Source organism: Macaca thibetana, chromosome 12 (assembly GCF_024542745.1).
Source record: "Macaca thibetana thibetana isolate TM-01 chromosome 12, ASM2454274v1, whole genome shotgun sequence".
Classification (NCBI taxonomy): Eukaryota; Metazoa; Chordata; class Mammalia; order Primates; family Cercopithecidae; genus Macaca; species Macaca thibetana.
This window is the reverse complement of record NC_065589.1, coordinates 60,911,614-60,934,385: the sequence shown is the minus strand read 5'-3', so window position 1 is coordinate 60,934,385 and position 22,772 is coordinate 60,911,614. Positions and strand designations below refer to the sequence as shown.

The window sequence follows — 22,772 nt, the reverse complement described above, 5'->3', positions numbered from 1 at the left end:
ACTTTGGGATGCTAAGGCAGGCGGATCACTTGAGGCCAGGAGTTCAAGACCAGCCTGGGCAACATAGCGAGACCCTGTCTCTACTAAAAATACAAAAATTAGCCGGGCTTGGTGGCACAGGCCTGTAATCCCAGCTACCTGGAGGCTGAGGCATGAGAATCACTTGAACCCAGGTGGAGGTTGCAGTGAGCTGAGATCTTGCCATTGCACTCCAGCGTGGGCAACAGAGTGAGAATTATCTTAAAAAAAAAAAAAAAAGAAAGAACTAGGCTAATTTTTTTTTCGTCTATCTATTTCCCACTCTTTCCCTCAATATAACTACTAAAATCCAATGGATAACTTTTAGATGTTCATAATTACATCCTCTGTAGTTTTGACATGCTGATTGCTTGTTTCCTAAAGAAACTCTCTTCAATCTTTATTTCCGTGTTGTTATTCTTTCCTGGTCTTCTTACTCCCTGACTATTTTTTGTGTGTGTTTGTTTCCATTTTGTCCTCTCTTTTCCCCCTTAACATTTGGGTTTATCAGAATCTATACTTTTTCCTTATCTTTGCATTCCACAAATTGCTTGGATTAATTTATCTATCCCCATGTCTTTCAAGGCTTATTTGACAATGACTCATATATTATGTGTATACCTTCAAGACAGACCACTCTTCTGTGTTATAAAATAGGAAACTGTAAGAATAATACTAACGATTTTAAAAGTGCCTAACAGGACACTTTAAAAAGTGTGGTGGCTCATGCTTGTAATCCCAGCACTTTGGGAGGCCAGCAACCATTTTTCATGGCCATAGTTTCTGTAGGTCAAGAATCCAGATAAGGCAAAGTGAAGATGACTTGTCTCTGCTTCACTATGTTGAGGGCCTCAGTTGGAACTCTCACAACTGGAGCTGACTCACATGGCTGGGAACTGGAATTACCCGGAGGCTTCTTCACTCACATGTCTCATGGGGTAGCCGTGATGACTCAAAGTCTGGGCTCCACTGGGGCTATTGACAGGAATCAGCATGTGACCTCTTGTATTAGTCTGTTCTCATGCTGCTAATAAAGACATACCTGAAACTGGGTGGTTTATAAAGGAAAGAAGTTGAATGGACTCACAGTTCCACATGGCTGGGGAGGTCTCACGATCACGGTGGAAGACAAAGAAAGAACAAAGGGATGTCTTACATGGTGGCAGGCAATGGGGCTTGTGCAGGGGAACTCCCAGTTCTAAAACCATCAGATCTTATGAGACTTATTCACTACCACAAGAACAGTATGGGGGAACCATCCCCATGATTCAATTATCTCCACCTGGCCCTGCCCTTAACACATGGGGATTATCACAATTCAGGGTGAGATTTGGTGGGGATACAGCCAAACCATATCACCTCTGCATGTGACTTGGGCTTTTCACTGCATACCTCCTGGGTTCTGAAAGTGCCTCATGACAGAACATTTGGAGAGTAGGCAGATGGAGCAATGCCAAAGTGTTTTTTTTTTTTGCACCATGATGTCTGGAACATCAGATCAGAAGACTCAAACAGCTGGAGATGACTTGAATAGCTAGGGATTAGAATGATTTGGAAGCTTCTTAACTCACATGGCTGGCACCGGGGCAAGAATGACTCACAGGTCAGGCTCAGTTGAGGGCAGCTCTGTGACCTTGTGGATATGAAGGCCCAGCTTTGCAAGACTTTCTATTTTATTGAGAAACTGAATATCTTATTTTTGTGTGTTTTTAAATGTGGTAGCAATTAAAAACAGCAACAACAACAACACCTGTAGGCAAATAAAAGAATGTCTGTGGCTCACAGTCAGACATCACCCTCCTACCCAGGTCCCCTTTCCACTTCCTATAACTCCTTTTGATCATGGCGTCACCAGCTCTATGGTGCTTATTTTGATAGGATTCTGCCTTCTTCTCTCAACTGTATGTTCTTTAGAGGTTGGGATCTTATTGTATTTGTGTTTATATCACTGTGTCTATCATAGAATCAGATACTCAATAAATATTTGTTGGATGAATAAATAATATTTATGAAAGCATTTTAGAAATGAATATATTTCTAGGTAGACTCAGTAATTACAAGTCCAATTTCATTTAATAATCATCTATCCAAAACAAAAAGCAGGGAGAGGCTAACATTAAGCTATGGAAATCCATAAAAGTGAAAGTTACCAAAACAAATGAAAAGGGAGATAGATAGACAAGGGGTGAGAGCGAATTCCAAGTCTTCCTCATGTTATTCCTGTGCCTTTACTGGACCTGAGCTAAAGTCTTTTTAAAAATCTACATGGTCTAAAATTTCTAAGACTCCTTGTCCACATTGGGCTGTGTTTGACTGTGTCCCCATGGCACTCCTATTCCTGGGCTGTCCATTGAGCTGTTTCCCCAAGGGTGGCATCAGTAAAGACCTACCATGCTTCAGCTCTACAAATCTCTGTAGTTCCCTCTCTCTGATGTCAACTCACTGCTATAGCATCATGGCTAATATGGACTTGCTACAAACTCTTCATGGGTTTATGGCTTTCTTTAGTGAAACTGCCTCAACAAGAATAAAGATTAAACATAATTGAGTGACTACTCAGGAAAATTATACATTAAAAAAATAGTGTCTGCATGGTTAGAGAAGAAAAAGGCACTGAGTATTTATGTAACACACGAATAATTCTTCAGTTCAATTCAGCACTCATACACACTCCACTGATTGATATGAGGATTCTAGAGTAAGTCAAAATTGTTAGAGTTAGTGAAGATGAGAACATGCAATCACAAAACAATTAAGAAAAAGTTTTAAAGAACACAGTAGGCACTAAATAAATGTGGAATGAATGAATCAGTGATGTTTGTCTTTAAGCATGATAGAGATTGCAAGTATTTTTATACTTAAGTGCTGTGGGAATTCACATTTTAATAGAGATTGCAATATAGTGAGCTTAGTCTGGTAAGGCTTCTTGTAGCTGTTGATCTGAAAAAGTATAATATTTAAAATTGCATCCTTGAACTTATAAGACATTCTGAAAGAGTTAAAATATGGCTAATAATTTCCGTGGGGAAAATTTAATTTAAATGAGTACTTGAATAGAGTGGTCCATTTCACTTATATTACTGGGGTTCAACCACATTTTATAGACAGGCCTCTTTGTCTTAGGTATCAATGGTTCACTAATAATTTAATACTAATATTAATAATAAATTAATAACCTATTATCCAATAGGTTACATTGAATATCATTGAGATAATTCTATGAAAGCCCAATAATATTGTCACTCTCCCTTGCATCTGTTTTCTTTGATGGAGGAAATAAAGAAAGCTACAGCTAGAATCGAAGGAGGACATGCAAGGGAGTGCATCTGAAATGTGACTGCTAGCATTTAGGTGTTAAACAGATGAGACAGAAAATCATTGCATTAGGGCTAGAAATCTTTTCAATAGACTTGTATCTAGATGGTATCGTATTTTTTCTGCTTTTGTTCATTATTGTACTTCCAGCATTTAAGGTAGTCATGCTTAATAAATATTTCCTTTTATTTTTGATGGCATTTAGTTAGCCAACTAACTGTTAAACAAAGTCATGTCTCGTGTATCTGCATATCTTTCAAGATTCATGAATTCAAGACATTTAAAACAAAGCCTTGAATAGAAAACACATTTAAAAGTTTAAGAATTTGCTTTTCCCTCTCCACCTCTCTCCTCTCTTCCCCTTACTTTCCCTTCTCTTCCCTCAAAGAAAGCACTTGTTAGTATCAGGTAATAATTGAAAAACAAGTATTGGCAGTTATCAGGTAAAGAAAAACAACTCTAAAAACAGTCATAAGAACCATGTATACATGGTATTTGAAGGCAGTTACTATAGCAAGAAATACTAATAGCAAGGTGTAGGGCTTGAAAGGGTGAGCCGTAGTCTTTGGGAAAATTCAGTTTATTGGAACACCTTATGTTTCTTGATAATATTAGATAAAGCCTAATTGGACTTATTTAGTAACTACTAGATGACCGGCATCTTGCTTGTTATGTTTATGTTTAAGATAGGATGGGATTTGCAGTCTAGGAGAAGAGGCAAAAGAAACACATAGGAAATTATTATAGAATAACATAAAACTATATATAACTAAATATAAGGAGAGGAAACAAACCGAGTGATTCTTCTTGTGTGAAGAATATGAAGGTCTCTTTCTAAGGAGGTGGAATTAGAGGAAGAATATAATTTGGGTTAAAAAAGGGAGGGAGGAGGCAGGATGGCTTCCAGGGAGGTAGGGGAGGCCACAGAAAGACGGTGGTAAGGTGAACTGCAGCCTTTACGGGGGTCTTGAGAAATCATGCAAAGTAGGGCAAGATAGATATTATAGTGAAAATTAGGAAGGTCTAATGGCCTATTTGCCTAATGTTTAACCATCTTTACTCACAGTATCACTTACATTAAAGAGAGACTATAGTTATTGCTTGTTCTAGAGGTCTCTTTAATCTTTAATGATTGAACCCATTACTTTTAAAGAGCAAGAGAAAGGATTCCTTTTTCAGTCAGTTTGGTGGTACAATATCCAACTCTAGGCTCTCCATTCTATGTTGATATCTAATTTGCAATGATTGAGTATCTTGATTAATAGTATCCTAGTCATGCTACTTGCTTCTCTTTCCTTCATATGCCATGTCATCTTAAGATCTTTTACCATGGAACTGATGTCGTCAGAACCTCTAACCACTGTGGAGATTCTGTTGACTTCCACTGACTTCTCTATAGTCCTTATATTATAGTGGCCATCATGATGCTGTTGTGATTAAAAGCCCAAGCCCTATGCAAAATTGCCCAGGTTTGAAACCGGCCTTTGCTATATATATATATGTATACATATACACACACACACACACACACATATATATACACACACATGCTGGATGACACTGGACAAATTACCTAAACCCTCTGACTCCCAATTACCTAATTTTAAATTGAGGCTAGCAATAATATCTACCTCAAAGAGTTGTTGGAATAAATTAATGCAGATAAAGCACTTAGAATAATTCCTGGTACATGGTATCATATAAAGGTTATTACTGTTCTCTCTGATAGGGATAAAAGAAGTGCACCTAATAGGAAAATTATACCCCCCATGCAAACTCTATAGTAACAGTTTTTAGATTATTTTACATTTAAGTTGCACTTTATGTATTTATTGGAGTAATAATTTAGCTTTAAAAGGACTTCAAATACCTTTTAACACAATCTCTCCTCTAGTGCCATAGCAAAAGGCCTGGTGCAGAGTAGACTATGGTATCTACTCAACAAATATTTGCTATGTGAGTAAATTAAGTTGCAAAATACTAAACAGTCAAAAGACAGGTAGATAGTTATTATGGTAAATAGAGTTATGCTTGGTTCTTTGAGAATACAGAGAGGTGAGTTTAAACCCAATGTGGAAAACAGTAAATCTACAAAGGCTTCCTAGAAGCAATGATACTCAACTGAATCTTAATGGATACACAGGAGTTGGCCTCATAAAAAACAAGAAGCTTAAAGGGTCTAGATAGCCCATTTACAATATGGCCTCTGATCAAATTATTCAAAATAGGGCAATTAGTTAATGAGAATCATTTTATTGGTATTTATACCAAGCATATATATGAAATTTCACTTTATCACCTATTATTCTAAATGGAATCAAATTATTCCAAGTAGGTAGATATTCTTAGTGATTCTGGTTGAAAATGTGTATCCTTAAGCCTTTTGAAAAATCTGGCTGAAAGAAAAATAATAGCTATCTTTTATTGAGTGATTCCGTGCTGGTCTTGTAATGAGCTCTTTTCAGGAACTGAGTAAGATAAACCTCACAAGAAGAAAGTTCTCTTACTGCCCAAATTGATAAACGTGGTAAGTAGCAGAGCTAGAGCTTGAACTCAAGGTTGCATGTTCTTCATTACTACATTATGTGAAGTTTTGGATTAACTCCTCACTAAAAATACTGTCTTGTCTTGTTTTCCTTTTATATAATTTGAAGAGACATTCAAAGAAATAACTTCATTAATGATATTAGTTTAGATTTTATTTCTGGAGACTTTTGTAAACTGTTACATAAAATGTAATTTATAAATTTCCCTTCGACACTACACGGATGAACTCATCACAAGATTTCTTGCTAGTCAGCACTGTTCTCCACTAAAAGTGCTTTCACATCCACATCTTTGCTTTATCCCCTAGTGAATATAGAAAACTACTTCAATAATGCATATTCCTTTCTATATTCCTTCAAGAGAATGTTGCCTATTTAAATCATTAAGATGGATTCCTGGTACAAAATCAGAATTAAAAAAATAAAAACTTTAATTGTAAATACCTGGAATCATAGTCGATGTCTAAATATATTAAGTAAATCCAAAAACATATTTAAAAACCTAGTTTTCATCACATAATGCCTCTCAAGAAAGCAGAGATCTCAAGTTATCTTTTCCATTAAAACAGTTTCATTTTCATGCTTCCTTCACAAAAGTATTCGTATGCATGAAGGCCATCTGGCTATGTTACTACCTCCCCTTTGACATTAACTAATGTGGCAATCAGGCTAATGTCCCACCGTTTCCTGACCACTAGCCAGTATCTACCCTCTGAACATTACCCACTTCATGCTTTTCTCAAATCCTTATCTTTGCGTACATCTCTACTATTGAAAACAAGTCACAATGTTGACTACCATTAGGTTTCTACTAATGTTTTCTAGTCATTTCTGTATTCTTCCAAGTCAGAGAATGTAACTGGGCTCCACCAGGAAATAAAATAGAGGTCATTGAAACGGCAGTGGCTTCCAAGCTGTTTGCTAAATTTAGCAGTACAATACTTTCCACTCTAATGAAAACTGTGAACTACAATTTTAGAATGTTGGAACAGAATGGGACTTTAAAGGTCATTGAGTCCCACCCCCTCATTTTTCTGATGGAAGTGTGGAGGCCTAGACATAGCCAGTAATTTTCTGCAGGCCACAGATCTTGTTAATTATGAAGATGGAACTCCAAGTAAGATCCGCTCAGCCCTGTAGTAATGCTGCCCTCACTACACCACAGATGCTCTGCCTCCTAGGATGAGTCTAAACTAATCAGATGTGATAGCATAAATATAGCTAATATTATTGGTTGTGGCTTACCCTCCACGGCCATTCAACTGTTTCGTAGCTGAGTGTGAAATAGCAAAGGTGTCTGACTTATGAGTTGCCGAGAGAAATGATTCTATACCCAAACCCTGCCCCCAACTCTAAAAACTTCCTGCTTGATGTTCATCAATAATGAATGGCCCATCCCTGCAATACTCAGAGGGAGCTTACATTGCACTTTTGAGCAGCCGGTTAGTAATGTACAGTGGATAGAGCCGTTCTTTCAAATCCCAGGGCAGTGGGTCCTTCAAGGCTAGCATTGCATTTTCAATTAGCTGCTGAGTGAATGCTTGGCATGGTATTAGTGAAGAGGCACACAATTAGCGTGTTGTTCCTTTCTGTATTGTGCTGAGAGGATCCAAGGGATTGGTGGGGGAACAGGCAAGCCAGGCATCACCGTGGATATTGAAGAAGGGGGTTACTCAAACCTCGGCATCTTCACTTGCTCGCTCTGGAATTACAGCTATTTATTACGAAGCACTCTGTGTGGCTTAGTGGAGTGTGTCTGAGGAAACACATCCGGACACCACTTAGGGTTAGTCTTTCTGAGCTCTTCACATCTCTGACTAATTATCTTCATTATCATGGAGCCCAACAGTCCCAAAAAGATACAATTTGCTGTGCCTTTATTCCAGAGTCAGATTGCACCTGAAGCAGCAGAGCAGGTAAGTGAAATTGCATGGGGTACAATTCCTGTACATAAGGTAATATGAACATGCATTCTTGTTATTAATTCAAATGTTCTTTACCGCTTGATTTTGCTGTGACTTTCAAGATATGTAAACAAGAAATAAGTTGGTTTTTATACATACTTGCATTTAAATTGCATTGGGAGAACTATTGTCTAAATTGTAGCACTTCATATGATACAAAATGAGCACCTCTGAGGGGAAAATGGCTCTGTAAGCAATTCAGGTATGGATTCATAAATCTGTTCATTTTTGCTCATTAAAATAACAGTTTCAACATTTAGAGCAACTTTTAAAAAAATTATCAAAATGAGCAACATTTTATTTAATTTTCTATAAAATAAAATGATTGATTTAGCAAAAAAATTAAAGCCTGAGATAGTTTCAGACTATAGGTCGAATACTTTATTTTCATATGTTTTTTATTGTGGACCCAAAACCATGATTGTAAGTTTATATAATATATTACAGTGAGGATTTGTAGCTTTTGGTACAATTTTAAAATGTGTTTTGTTCAGACATTACAAACAGTATTTTAACATTTCCTAGATTCTTTGTCCGTGTCTAATATTGGTTTACATCTGTATCACCTTTCATATTCAGATTTACCTCGACTCTTGATGCAATGGCATCTCGTAGAACTGCAACTGTGAGGAGGCAAAAGCAAAGAAATTTATGAGGACATCAACCTAATCCATTAATTTCTTAAAACCTAAATTATTTTTGAATCCTGTTCCAAGTATTTGAAATAAAGTCTTAAAAATAATTATTTAATCCGTGACTCATAGTGTTTCAGGATGTTTTGACAATCTGAAGTAGATGCACCTAGACTCAGGCCAGATAAATGTAACCTTGAACATGTGTCTATCTATGCTGAATGGGATGTTGCTTCTATCTTGGACAGGATGTCATTGATAAATTTTATTCTCTATCCTACTGACATTTACTTTGGGAATTTACCCATAAATGAATATAATAAACAAATAAAGGACATTATATTCGAGGGATTCTGATAATACTATGCTCCTGTAACTCTTAAAATGAAAAATAAACTTTAGAGTTTGTAATAAGTTACATATGCTCATAAGATCCATATTTATTCTTCATTTGTTTATATGTTCTAAATATTATACTAGAAAATAAAAAGTTAACAAAATCAATTGAAATTCAAAGCTTATGCTGCTAATTTAACTCTGGTACCTGCTAGAAATAGGTTTCCAAGCTCTTCCCTATCCTGTTTAAAAATAAGGGTAACGAATCTTGAAAGCATCACCAATGTTATGAGGCTCTAAGTGAGCCACTAACATTATCAGGTCAACCCTGTACCTTCACTGTAAATTAATTTTCTGTTGTATCATTCAATTGTATATAATTATTTTTTTTTCTGTGGAAATGTAGCTTTTTGGTCAAAGAGGGTGGGTGATACTTCTATCAGACAGTTCAATTCTGTGGCTTTCTATTATTTCAAAATAAAATTAGTGAGCACCTTCCAAGTGTCCTCCAGAAGTTTGCTTTTGCATGTGGGGAAAAGATGAGGATGAGACATCTTTGCAAGCTGCAGAGTAACCTGGAGCAGTGTCTAATACTCATTGATATTAGCTCACCTTTTGTCATTCACAGATCAGGAAAAGAAGACCTACACCAGCATCACTTGTGATTCTCAATGAGCATAACCCCCCAGGTAAAGAAGCATGATGTGTTTCACACTGATGGAACAGAATGGAATTGTTTGAAGAACATCAAAGTACATGTCATTACTGAAAAGTTTCAATTTAGGATTTCAGTTAGCAATGCTCTAGAAAACTAATCTATAAAATGGATCATAAACAGAATCAGAAATAAATATTACAGGAATCATCTCAAGCAACAGCCTGTATTTCCTCTAGAATGTCACGAGTGATGACATGCTATGAAATGTTTTGTTAGCACTGGCTGTCATATGTTCAGGTGTTTGTATGGAACCTGGATCACAGCTTATTAATGAGGCTGGAGGAAAGCTGTTCAATTTGGTTTCAAAGCTTAAATTACAGCCCTAGAGATGCTTATCTCTTTACAGAGTAAGGTTTTTATATGGAAAAGGTTAACATGGGGTGGGCAATGACCCAGAGTTGGCTTCAGCTTTGCTGCTGATGTCATCTCTGAATAATGCAATTGACAAGTAACCAGATCAATTTTCAGCACTGCCTATTTGAGAGCCATTCTGAATGGCTAAATCCATTTGTTGAGGTTTTATTTTCCATTTCCTGTAAAAATGAAAACTGCATTATTATTCCTGATAAAAGACTATGATCTGTAATCCACAAACATTATTTACTTATTGAGCGGGGTGATTTTTAGTCTCCCATTGAAGTGCTGCTTCTGGATATACAAGTAGGATAGGAATGGTGATGGCATTAATTTGTAACCAGGCAGAACTTGGTGTTGGATTTTCTGCAGGTATAAACAATAATGGGTGGACAAAAGGAGTTTAAACAGTGGAAACATCATATGTCTAATAATAGACTGTAGTGAGTGATCTAAGAATACCAGGGTGAAATAGTCCTTGACTTTTTCAGACTCTTTTCTAATTAGACAAACGTATAAAAAGAAAGTCAACTAACAGACTGTTCATCCTTGAGCCCAAATCCAAGAACATTTTCAGGTGATGGAAAATAAGTAAGCTAATTTTTTTCTGTTGAAAACAAACAATTATAACTTGATCCTATAACTTTAGAGTGCCATTGCATTTAAAATTATTTTCAAATATATTATCTCAATAAATGTTATCTTACTTATATTTGGTTAGATAAGAGGTGCAAATGATATGTAATTATAGTTTAAAAATAAATACAAGTATGAAGACAATGAAGTCTTCTCGATTTGCGGGGGTAATTTTATAGCAATTTTCCATCACTGCCTTGCTCACAGTAGCAGACACTTCTGCAATGTCCTGAAACTTTCCTCCCCATGCCTGCCATGAGGTGTACTGCACAACTTGATTTCTAGGTGTTCTATCGCTCGGAAAGCAGTTTTCAGAGGTCTACAGGCATTGTTGCTGTTTGAACATAGTGAAGTCACGTAAGTGACCTTCATCCTCTCATTTGAACTCCCAAAATAGCACCTACATTTTCTTGAGTGCCAAATATGTGCCATTTGGATGAGGAAAGTGTTTATCAGAGAGGTGAAGTGATTTTTGTGGCTATTCCACTAGAAGTGATGGATTCCAGAGACAAATGCAGGTAATTCTGATACTGAAGCCCATACATTTCCACTGGCACTGGCTTTGAAAATATCAGTTTGCACTACATAGTGAAGGCTTTATAATGTGACTAGTCATTCAGGCCCTGTAAACAAGGAAAACCAAACAAAATAAATCCATTGTCTGTACCACTTATCTTAGTAGATTAGGGATTGTACTTAAATATCCCTAGGAATGAGATTCAGTTTTTCTCTAGAAACCTTTTTCTTGTCAGATCTCCCAATTACTAGATGGCATTGTCCCTTTTCTGTAATTGACCTCATCCTTCTCTGTTTTTTAAGCACCATTGGAGACAAATTAGATGCAAATAGCATCTCACAGAGAACTACTGTATTCTAGTAAATCACCTGTCTGCATCTTCTTCCCCCTTTATGGAAACTAGAATAGTCTACAAAGAATTAATAAGCTTTTGGCTGTGTATAGGACTTGGATAAGTGTGCATGGCAACTAGAGATTTTGGACTAGTGATGGATCTTTGTAGCAAAGCCCTTGAAAGCTTATAGTTTTCCAAATAAAAATGATCTAGCACCAAGCTTACTGGGGAAATAACTCTAAAGATAAAACAACAACAACAACAACAACAAAGAAACAAACAGCAAAAAAAGAACACTAAACCAAATCAAACTCGGATACTGGTCTTAACCAGCCATGTGATGTGATCTTGGGAAAGGGATATCTCCAAGCTTTTTTTTTTTTTTTTTTTTTTAGCGACGGAGTCTCACTCTGTCACCCAGGCTGGAGTGCAGTGGCACGATCTGGGCTCACTGCAAGCTCCGTCTCCTGGATTCACGCCATTCTCCTGCCTCAGCCTCCCGAGTAGCTGGGACTACAGTTGCCCGCCACCACACCCGGAGAATTTTTTTGTATTTTTTTTAGTAGAGACGGGGTTTCACCGTGTTAGCCAGGATGGTCTCGATCTCCTGACCTCATGATCAGCCCGCCTCGGCCTCCCAAAGTGCTGGGATTACAGGCGTGAGCCACCGTGCCCGGCCTCCAAGCTTTATTTTCTCATCTATAAAATAGTGATCATAATGTTCTTTCTTTCAACCTCACAGGGTTGTTGTAATGATCAAAAGAGTTAACATGAACATGCCTTAAAAATTGCAAAGTGCAACACAGATTAGGTGTCATTAACTGATGTGTTTGGGAATGTAATATTTGCATGTAATATTTAAGAATGAAGATATAACAAGAAAAACAGAATCTTCATAATCTCATCTGTTCTAAATATTTCTGGACTATCCAACAGTTTCTTTTCCAAACGTTATCTGAACACTCTCTATCAAACAACAAAACAAGTAACAACAAAAACCCTCATAAGTGTTAAATGACCATTTTTAAGCAACTGTTTCTCCTGTCCCCCAAAAGCAGTATGTTCTTTGAAAAACAAAAACTGGGTGTAGCTTTAAATCCTGGTAAAACTAAACAAATCTCTTCAATTCACTGAAATTGGCCAGGGAATAATTGGCTGTTCTTGGACTCACCTGTCATTAATGCTGTTTAAAATTCAAAACCCTGCAAATCTTTCTTTATTGTCAATTAATAAAGCAAAGAAAATTAAATTATTCATTATAGAAACATAATTAATAAACCATTCCAGTTCATATGACAAGATCAGTGTACTGCAATCACTGTTAAGTGAATTAGACATAGCTTGCTTTTAAAAAAATCTTTTGAAGTGTTTGCAAGAAGAGTAAATTATAGGATTATTTGAAAGAATGATTATATATATATTCTGTTTATATTTTGTAGAGGAAAAATAGAAAGATATTTCAGCATGTATATTCAGATTTTTGTTTGCTAGTTCATCTATGCTGGTCTAAACACATAGATGAGACAGGCACCTGATTAACTGTATTCTAGGAGCAGCACAATGTCCCATCAGTCCCTTTCTAACAAATAACCTAGAACTCTCAGCAGCAGAAGCACTATGTAAACAGATACTTAACCTGTTAAGGATATATCACCCTCTGACATGGGTTAGTACATCAGTTTAACTCAAAATAGTGGGAAATGAAACTGAAATTTTTAAATTGACGGCATGAGGTCTGGGAAAGTTTAATAGCAAAGGTGTTGCTTTAGGGTAGAAAAAGCAGAAACAATGTATTTGCTTCTAGGAATAACTCTCAACAGTCAGGTGGCAGCAAAAAGATACTGAAAAACTGAGATAGAGGATGTAAGGAATCGCCAAAGATCCTTATATTTCGTCTTTTTCAAATGTTTTCTGCGGCTACCAATGTAAGTGACCTTTGTAGCAAATTGCCTCTCTCTATTTCAGTTCCTCTTCTGATTAAGGTCCTCTTTATGATAAGCTCTCTGAAGTTATACAGGAGAGCATTGTTATCTATTCTTATACTGTGTGCTGTTTGCTTTTACTTTTGTATAATCTGCAGTGAACTGGTTTGGTTCCTATATATTTTTTTTATCTAGAGACCTGCTTATGTGTAAATCCTCTCTATAGGGAAATAAACGGCAAAGACACTTTCTGTAATTTACTCCATGACATCTATAGACTGTATATTTGGCTACTAGCGTTTGAAATCTGGAGTTAGACAATAATTTCAGAAAATACCTACTTTAACCACACATCTTCATGACAGACGTATATAAACCAACCCAAGTCCCTGAGACTCGCTCCATTTTATATACCTCAGAGAAGAATCCATGATTACCCGGGGTTTTCAACTCCAGCTCTGATGATTTCAGATGTTAGAAAATAGTTTCTTGTATGAAACTTAAACATAAATTCCCCAATTTATTCTAAAATAACTCTTCACTTGTTCTCTGCAATAAAAAGTCATTTTCTCACCTTTAAAAAAATATGAATGAATATTTTCTTTTATTCCCAATCTCCCTAAGGGCTTTAATAAACTCTATCCGAATTCTCCCTATTGCTCTGCCTTTGAAGCCCAGAGCTGGACACAGTCTTCCGGTAAAAAGCCAGCCTAGACCAAGTCTTCTGAATATTAAAGTTTGTGGCATCCATTGTTTTCCATTTAGCATTAAGCAGAGACAATATGGTTACAATTATATTTAATGGGCCTGATGCCTATTAAACATGAGTGAGCTATATGAGGCCTGAAGCTAAGTGCAGATTTGGGTAAGTACCCAGGAGTTTTGACGTCATTTAAAAGCTCGTTGTATGTCTAAAATGTGGAATCTGAAACATAAGGTAAAATAGTTTTTTGAGTATAATTATTGAACTTCCTATCACAGCCAAATTTTAGGGAAATCGACTTTATCTTTGACCCGTTTAGCATCAAATATCCTTTGAAATCAAGAATAAAAACAAAGGTTGTTCTCACATGCCTCAGGTTCCCAAAAGTTAGTTAATAGGAGACATAAGAGATATATGATACTAAATATCATACTATCTCCTTTCAAATTTGATAGCAGGCCTGGTCATTAGAGAGAACTGAGATGTCCAATTGCTTTGGCTATTCAGCTCCACAAACTGAAAAAGAAGCCACAGTTTATACTGTATGTAGCATATTACTTTCTAAATGCATTTCAGGATTCTGAAACTAAGTTAAAAAATACTGAGATTTTGAAGCCTCTAGATTGGATTCCTGAGACATTGGATGATAGCTAAAAAATAATGCTGGACTAAGGTTGAATTGTTCAAAACACAAGGTGACTCCAGAACTTTCTGGTGATGATTTTTTAATCCAAAAATAACAGGAAGTTTTTCAGGGTCAACAGAATGAAAGTAGAAATTTATTTCAGTATTAAGACATCACATGCACAAAATCTCTTTTCATGGAGTCCCTCTATTTTGTAAAATGAATGATTGTGTTGTCAAGAGAAAATTGGGCTCCAGGGATCATACTGAGAAGTTTCTGGGGACTCTTAAACATGAGTAAGACATTGTCAGGCCCAGATCTTGAGGTACCAGCCACCCCCAGGGACCTCCAATTAAATGTATTCAAATAAATGGTATAGTGGCCCATTGTCCACAGTTATGTTGCATTTTAAATGGTCTCATTTGAATGTGGTTGTAATTCATTTGAATCCACAATCATTGCTGATTGCTCAGCATTTATTTTGCCTTGCTGTGTTAATGACAATATAATACAAAAAAATGGTCCAGTGTTTGAAGATCATTGAAGTGTTAGCTAGTATTAATTTTTAAGAAATTGTCAAAAAAGCCTATTTCCCTCAGCATTTATTTTTATGAGTTATTGAATGCTGAATTATGTTTTAAAAAGTTACACATGTGGCTTTCAGCGATTCATGTGCTGTACAATTAATTGACTTATTTTCCCTTAACTCTTCAGTATGTGCAGCCAAATAGCCCAATCAGTTGGAATAATTGTGAGCCAAAGATGAGGTTCCGATTCTTGATAGTGACAAGGCTTGCTACATTGTAAGTGTTAAAGTAACTAGTTCAGTCTTCAAATTAAATGAAAAACAAAAATGAAAGGGACCTGCATTTCTCATTCAAAAATGGCCCAGCTTTTTCTAATCCATATGGTGTTAGTGATTGGCAAATAGTTTTCCCAAAAAACAGTAGTAGTGGGTAAGAAAAAAAAAAGATCTATAATACCCCCTAATTCATCAGGAGAGGAATATACAATTGTGGAAGTATTATGTATCCTATATTGTAGTGTTGGTTTAACTGAGCATGCCCTGTTTGTCAATATAATTTTCGTAAAATATGAGTTCCTAAGATTTTTTTAAAATAATCATGCTACTGATGCTTAGGTTTTTCCTAAGGTTATGAAAACATTATTGCAAATAATTGACATATTTGTGGCAAATTTGTGTTTGACTGAAAATGAAATTCATATTCCAACAGTATGTAGAAAGAAAAAAAATTTTGAGGATTGAGTATAAAAATCTTTTAGAGATATCTATCAAATACTCTTGTTGCTCAATTTTGACTCCACTCCATTTTTATTCACTTCTTTTCATACATCATCTCTGTTCTATGTTCTGTCTAACCTTTATTTATTGAAGCAGTTCTCTTATGCTGACTCTTAAGACTTAGTCTAGATTGACTCACTTGCATAAATCAGTCTGTCTTTTTCACAAACTTCTCAATTTAAATAAATTTCAGCACAAGACTCACTTAAATTGCAAAAGATTTCCCTGAATAATTTGACCCATTGTCTGGTTATGTTAGTCTAATATTCTTCTCTTAGCTTCTACTCTTAAAGCTGTTTATTGGTTTATACATCCAATTCGATTTATCGAGTCCTTATTCTAAATCCTCTGGGAACATGTGGTATAGGTAACAGGGAATATTATGTCTGGATGTACCATGATACAATTATAATAACAGAAATCCCGGTTGCTGAAACCACAGTAAAGCTAATTCTGGCCAAGGCATAGAGGCACTTATTTATTATGCTTCCTGGTCTATAAAGCATTTGCATGACTTATTTTGATCTTTGGGCTTTACGCTATTAAGGATTGAGGTTAGAACTAAAATTTTACTATTTATTCCAACTTACTAGTAGAGTAGATGTTAAATGCCTGTGAACTATTCAAAGTCAATCCTTCAAACTTTTTTGGCACCAGCTCGGATTAAGGCACAATGTTACTCTTCTAGGGATAAAACAGGTAAATTATCAACCTACCCATATGGAGAAACTTATCTAAGACATATTTACAATCTGACACATGCATTTTTATAGTAAAACCAGTAGTATATGCCAAAAATACAAAATATATTTCATTCAGTAAAGAAGTGTCTATCACGGGGTTTTTCAAGATTAGATTAAAATGTTGTACAATACACAGACTAGATGCCTGATAAATGACAATGATTATTTTGGGGAGGCAGACGTGTAATACTTAAGAGTAGAGGCCTTGGAATCACTCATGTCTGGATATAAATCTTAGATGGCTGTTTACTGCCTGAGTTTCCTCAGAAAAATAGCTCATCCTCCTAAGGCCCAAGAAATCACATGAGGTAGTTGGGTTCATGTGTCACCAAAATGCATGTGTTTTCCCACACCGCTACGTTTCACTAAATATAGAATACATCCATTTCAAAGAACGCTAGTCTGAGTCCATTGAATAAATAGATGCCCATTTTTGTGTCTGCATAGTAGTAAACACAGATGACATAATTGTCAGTTGTTCTGAGTAACTTAACAGTTGTTCAGTTTCAAATTTGATAGAAAAAATTACTAACAGTTATTTCTAATTGCTTCTAGTTGATAGTCACATTCCACAAGATCATAAATTAGTGGACCTCTAACAATAAATCTAGCTAAGCTGTGTGCTTGATAGAAAAATGTTATTTCTAAATTTCTTTTTTTTTTTGGAATTGTTCAAGAGCAAGCCCTTGAGCCTTGGGATTTTTCTGTCTTTTCTCTCATCATTTTCTAGGCATCACTTCCACTAAGTAGTTATCTGATACAGTTTCCACAATTCCAGACACAATTCCAGACAGAATTTACCAGGGGCTTAAGCAGAAATGCCCCGGGACCTGGGCAGGTGACATGGATGAGAGCCTGGGCCCTGAGAAGGACAGTAGGCTGTGATGGGGACTGTAGTCTACTTGGATAATACAAGCTCCATCCAAGGCTTTCAAATTAAACAGATAAAACCGCAAAGGACATTGAGAAAGCACTATAACAGGTTGGAACACCTAAGTGGTAAGATTGTAGAGATACTGGAAAGTATCTCCCTAAACTAGTTTCCATACTACCTGAAATCTTACCTTTTGCAGTTGTTGCTGTAACTTCTAAAACGCAAGTACTCTGAAGATATAACACATTGTCCTTGACACCTTAGAAAAATTGCCTATCTGGGGATCAGGAAGGACCTGTGAAAGCCAGAGGTAGAGGGAAAGGCATGTCCTAAAACAAATGTCCCAGCTGTGACAATCAGGAGGCTCAGAATTCACCGTCTGCCTCCCAGTCTGTGTGCTGTCTCTGCCCTCTCCATGCTCATTCGGGCCCCTTCAGATCTTCCCTAATACTTCAGGGGTTCCCAGCACATGTTGGAAAATATTACACGTGTATCTGTGAGTCTTCTCTGGGCTTGAGTAGTATACTATCTTTGAATTTAGCTCAATGACTTTATGTCATTTAGAATAATTTGATATAGTAAAAATTAGTGTTTAACAAAGCCATTTGTGAAATAAGTTGCCAAAATCCACATCATGAAAGATATATATTGACAATCTGATTAGAACACAATTATAATTTGACCCTGGAAATAATGCTGAGGAAAAAAAGGACTGTGCAAACTAAAAAGCTAGGGAATTTATAATCTTTCATATTTTTTTCATTCTCTAGCAGCAATTTTCCATCATTACGGAAAACAATTTTCAGAATTACCCTCCTTACATATAAATACATATTGACTTGCTTGTGAAAATAGAACTGGATGCACAACATAGAAGAATGAGAAGTTATTTTGGAATCCAATTTTTAGAATACTTTACCTCAAGGATGCAAAATCATTTCATGCTTTTTCCCCTGTCTGATGATAAATAACAGAGTATTAGAAGACATATACACAAATATTTACATGCATGAACACACATACACATGATGCACACAAAGGTAGATAACCAACTGTATGTAAAAAAGGACACCACATGGACTACTTAACCAAGTAATAAATCCATATCCACTAAGTAATCTGACTGACAAAAGAGGCCTAAATCTGCCAAAGTGTCTTGAAAAGCTTTGAAAATTCAGGTTTTAAATGGAATAAGCTAATAATAATTTTTTATGTTTCTAACATCTTGAATTTAAAAACCAATAGATTAAAAGCAAATTGTATTATTTTAAAATCCAACCTTGAATAAAAAGCATTGAAATTATTGGCATAGATTCAAGTAATGAGATTTATTAAATTAGTTTTTAAAAAGTAAACAAGAGTATTTTAAAGAATAAGTTTCATGTATTGAATATTAATAATACTTTAAGATTATATTCTCATTTGAGTAGGTTTAACATGTGCATTTTCATGATTTATGGACAGAAGTATTATAATTAGATGTAGAAATTGAGCTCTTCCAGCTACCACCTGGAAATCAATGTCTAACTAAAAGGCATCATCCATATTTGAAGACAATTTTTCAACTATTGACTTCAGCATTTCAGTTAGTTTTATCCCCATTCTTCTAATCACTAAACCAAACAACGTTAGGATCATCTCTGGCTTCTCTCTCTCTCCTTCATGCCTTAAATATATCAGTGTCTTTTCTGTTAACTCTATTCTACAGGTTGAACCTGTCCTATGTGTTTTTATTCTTTCTGCTGTGTCTATGACACATAGTGCTTTATTCTGAACTCACACAGTAACTTTCAGACTAGTTTGCTTTCACTTTAACACTGGGAGGCCGTTTTGTGTAGGACTAAGAACCCTAACCTTAGAATCAGTGAACATGGGTTTCACTTATGGCATGAGTAAATGTCTGAGTCTTAGTTTCCTCCTCCAGGAAGCAGGGATCCTAGTAACACTGGCATTGGTTGTGTTGCTGGAATCAAGTGAGATCATGCATGTTGGCAACACTATTGATGCTAGGCACGGTCTTTGCCCATTCTGGTTTGTGTGAGAGGCTTTTGGCAGACATAATTATATGATATGTGATCGACTATGGCAGCTTTACTTTCATAATTGATTTGTCATAAGCTCTAATTTGTATCCTGTAATTTACCTGCCCTAGCTTTTAATTAGTTAAGATAAGGCACCTGGAGTCTTCTCATGACTCGCTCATCTATTTCATCATAATCTACACATCATTCTCATTCCTTCTTTTGAATAAGTCAGCCATTTCCTCCACAGTCTATAGAATCTTATTACACAAATTGTTGACAACTGCACTAAAGCTGAGACTTGATTAAAAGGAAACAAACAGAAGAAAGGAAGATGATCGTTAGATTATGGTTAATGTTACCGCTTAACTTCTTCCTTTATTTTTGTGGAGGGCTCATAAAGCAGAACACAAGAACCTTGTTTATTTGCCATAGAGAACTTCCTATTGAAAATAATGTTTCAAAATGTGTAAAGATTTTCGATCAACTAGGAACAGGCTTAAGCTGGATTTGCTTCCCAAAACACTTTTAAGAATATCCACTCTTTCTTCATGAATGTTAAGCACTTCTCACCTGCCTCCAATGGTTAAAAGGTTTTTTTTTTTTTTTTTTTTTTTTTTGAGACGGAGTCTCGCTCTGTAGCCCAGGCTGGAGTGCAGTGGCCGGATTTAAGGTTTTCAAGAAAGAATGCCAGAGACCCACTCACCATCACATTTCAGTGAAGCAAAACAGCATGAATGATTGGGCTAAAATGGGCTATCTCAATTTCCACCACAGGTCATTTTACTTGGTGAATAGCCCAGAGTTCCTGCTTCACTTAGCCAATAAAGGACAATTTTTTACTTAAGGGTCTGGAGATGTCTGCAAATATTTTCACACTTTCTAGATCTATAGTACACAGCCATCGTTGGAATCAAGACAAACACCAGCTGTACTTTTCATTTAGACAGTTACAGAATAAGCAACATATTCAAAATATATTTTGAAACATGTTTAGGACAGAAAAGAGAAAAAAAAATGCCTCTAAGCTACAAGTCAAATAATTTAAAAAGAAAAACATACCAAAAGCAAACTTAAAGGGGGTTATAGAAATGTATCTTACTTTTGGTAGATTTATAGTTTGCAAATCCATTTGTTCTATAATATATGTCCTTACAAACTCTATCAAATGAATATTTTAAACTCCATTTTACAGAGAGAGGGTGATGGGTGAACTGTTCAAGGTCAAAAGAGCTATTTCAGTAAGTAGGTCTGTAATGTACACATAGGTTGTGTAACCAAGGTCAATGTACTTCCTACTACATTAATAACATCTTTATTTCTGTAAATAAGTAACACAACACTCTTTCTATTTTATTTGTTTTTTTCATGGAATAAAGTATAAACAAGCTCCTCTTTGTAGCTTGGCCATGTGAGATTCTGTTTGATATAATATATCCCAATATGCATTTCATCTTTATTCCAAAGTGAGTTGGTTTTGAAGTGGTAGTTCTATACTTTTTCTTTTCTTTTGTATTGATTAGTTAAGAAGACTGTTTTAGCATTGTTAATACTAGATATTTTATTCTACAAGCTAAAATAAAAAAAAAAATCAGATAACCAAATAGAAAAAAATAATAAATATCATCCATTATTCCCTCTTTCGAGTTGAACCCTGTTATTTATTCATCTCTGTGTTTTCTTACATATGTATATATATATGTATATCCATTTATTAAAATAAATCATTGTCTTTATTTAAACCATCATTAATTGCAAGGCTGAGGGACATCTGGATTCTAGTTAACTCAAAACATGACCGATTTGTGCACATACAATCCCCCTTCCTTCATGAAACATTTATGTTCCTTCCTTCATGAAACCTTTGTGCATCAAATCCCCCTTCCTTCATGAAACCTTTATGGACTACTCCAGCTAGAATGTTTTGCACCAGTAAGCGTAATACATCATGACACCATGATGCCAGCTAGCTGTAAGCCAATCATTGTGATGGTGGCCTTTGCAAAAGAGAAAAGATTTTATTCACAAGGCTGCTGGGAGAGTAAATGGGAGAACAAATCTCAAACTCATCTCCCTGAAATCAGGGCTTGGTAGTATTTATGGGATAGAAACAGGGTTGGTCTATAGTGTGGGGAAAGGTGATTGGTGGGTAGGAAAGGTGAGATAATCAGAATTCTGTCCAAGTGTAATCAATCTACATGGCTCTTCATAGGATGGATGTTCCAAAAACAGTGGCATTAGCATGATCTGAAGGTGGTGTTGTCAGCTTCCTGACATCAAAAGGTCACGTTTTGGGCAACCAGGCAGGCCAAGTTGGAGGATCGGTAATCTCGACTAATTTGAACTGGACAGGAGTTTGCCCCCTTACTCCTGAAAAACAACTTTTAGCAACAGTTACCATAGAGACCTACACATCAGAGATATTATCTATAAGGAAGCTAATGAAAGTTTAGTTATGTATTATTTGGTTATGTGACTTTTAGCTATCTAGGTTTTAAGACCAACTAGAAGTAAGCAATTAAAAGCGAACAAGGCAGGTTAAGCTTGGTGGGCTTAATCAGGTTAGCCCTCGGTTTCAATGATTGGATCCATTAATACATTTGTTTCAGTTGATTGCCCAATGCCTTTCTGTCACCTGATAATGTCCTGAAGGAATAGATCTTGGAATTAAAAAAAATTTAATGTGGATGGAAAGAAGAAAGATCCATGTATATGAGGCCTTATAATTCCTCTCTGGATAGGATGGCTGCAAATAAGGCTCTGAGGATGGAGCAACCCTCACTGTGGAAGGAAAATAGAGGTCATTAAAACTAACCTGAGTGTTCCACAAGGTTTATTCTTGTCCTCTCAGTTCACGGGTACTTACACTTGCAGATGCATAACCCATTGGATTATTATGAGCTCCTACATAAAATATTTATGGGCATAATTTAAAGAGGACTTTGAAGCACAAAACACAGGCTGAACAAAGTTTTGGAATCATCTAAACAAGAATGAATTTTAGCAGAAGACTTGAGCTGGTTGTTTCACTGTCTTGGTATAGACTTGCTTTGAGGTAGGCATCACGGGTAATTAGTGACTGCAGATGCATAGACAATTTTGCATAATAATGATTTTGGGACTTCTTGAGTTTCAGAGGACAATTGAAAGACTGAGCATGTTTTGTTTAATGACCAATTTTATTCTTTTGCTCTCTTTAAATTATTCACAT

General features: G+C 36.0%; 2 protein-coding genes across 6 annotated transcripts in view; one reads left to right on the top strand and one right to left on the bottom strand.

Moving 5' to 3' along the window:
* Nucleotides 1–22,772, bottom strand: part of NEUROD1 (neuronal differentiation 1) — a 1,109,848-nt gene that overhangs the window by 309,355 nt on the left and 777,721 nt on the right. The window lies entirely within an intron of this gene.
* PPP1R1C (protein phosphatase 1 regulatory inhibitor subunit 1C) overlaps nt 7,401–22,772 on the top strand; it is a 141,557-nt gene continuing 126,185 nt past the window's right edge. Inside the window, exons 1-2 of one of the 3 annotated variants that reach the window (XM_050750606.1) lie at nt 7,401–7,795; nt 9,440–9,500. In XM_050750606.1, the coding sequence (XP_050606563.1) occupies nt 7,715–7,795; nt 9,440–9,500 (142 nt within the window). In that variant the 5' untranslated portion in view covers nt 7,401–7,714. The remainder of the gene's footprint in view (nt 7,796–9,439; nt 9,501–22,772) is intronic. The other 2 variants (XM_050750605.1, XM_050750604.1) reach the window with 2 other exon arrangements.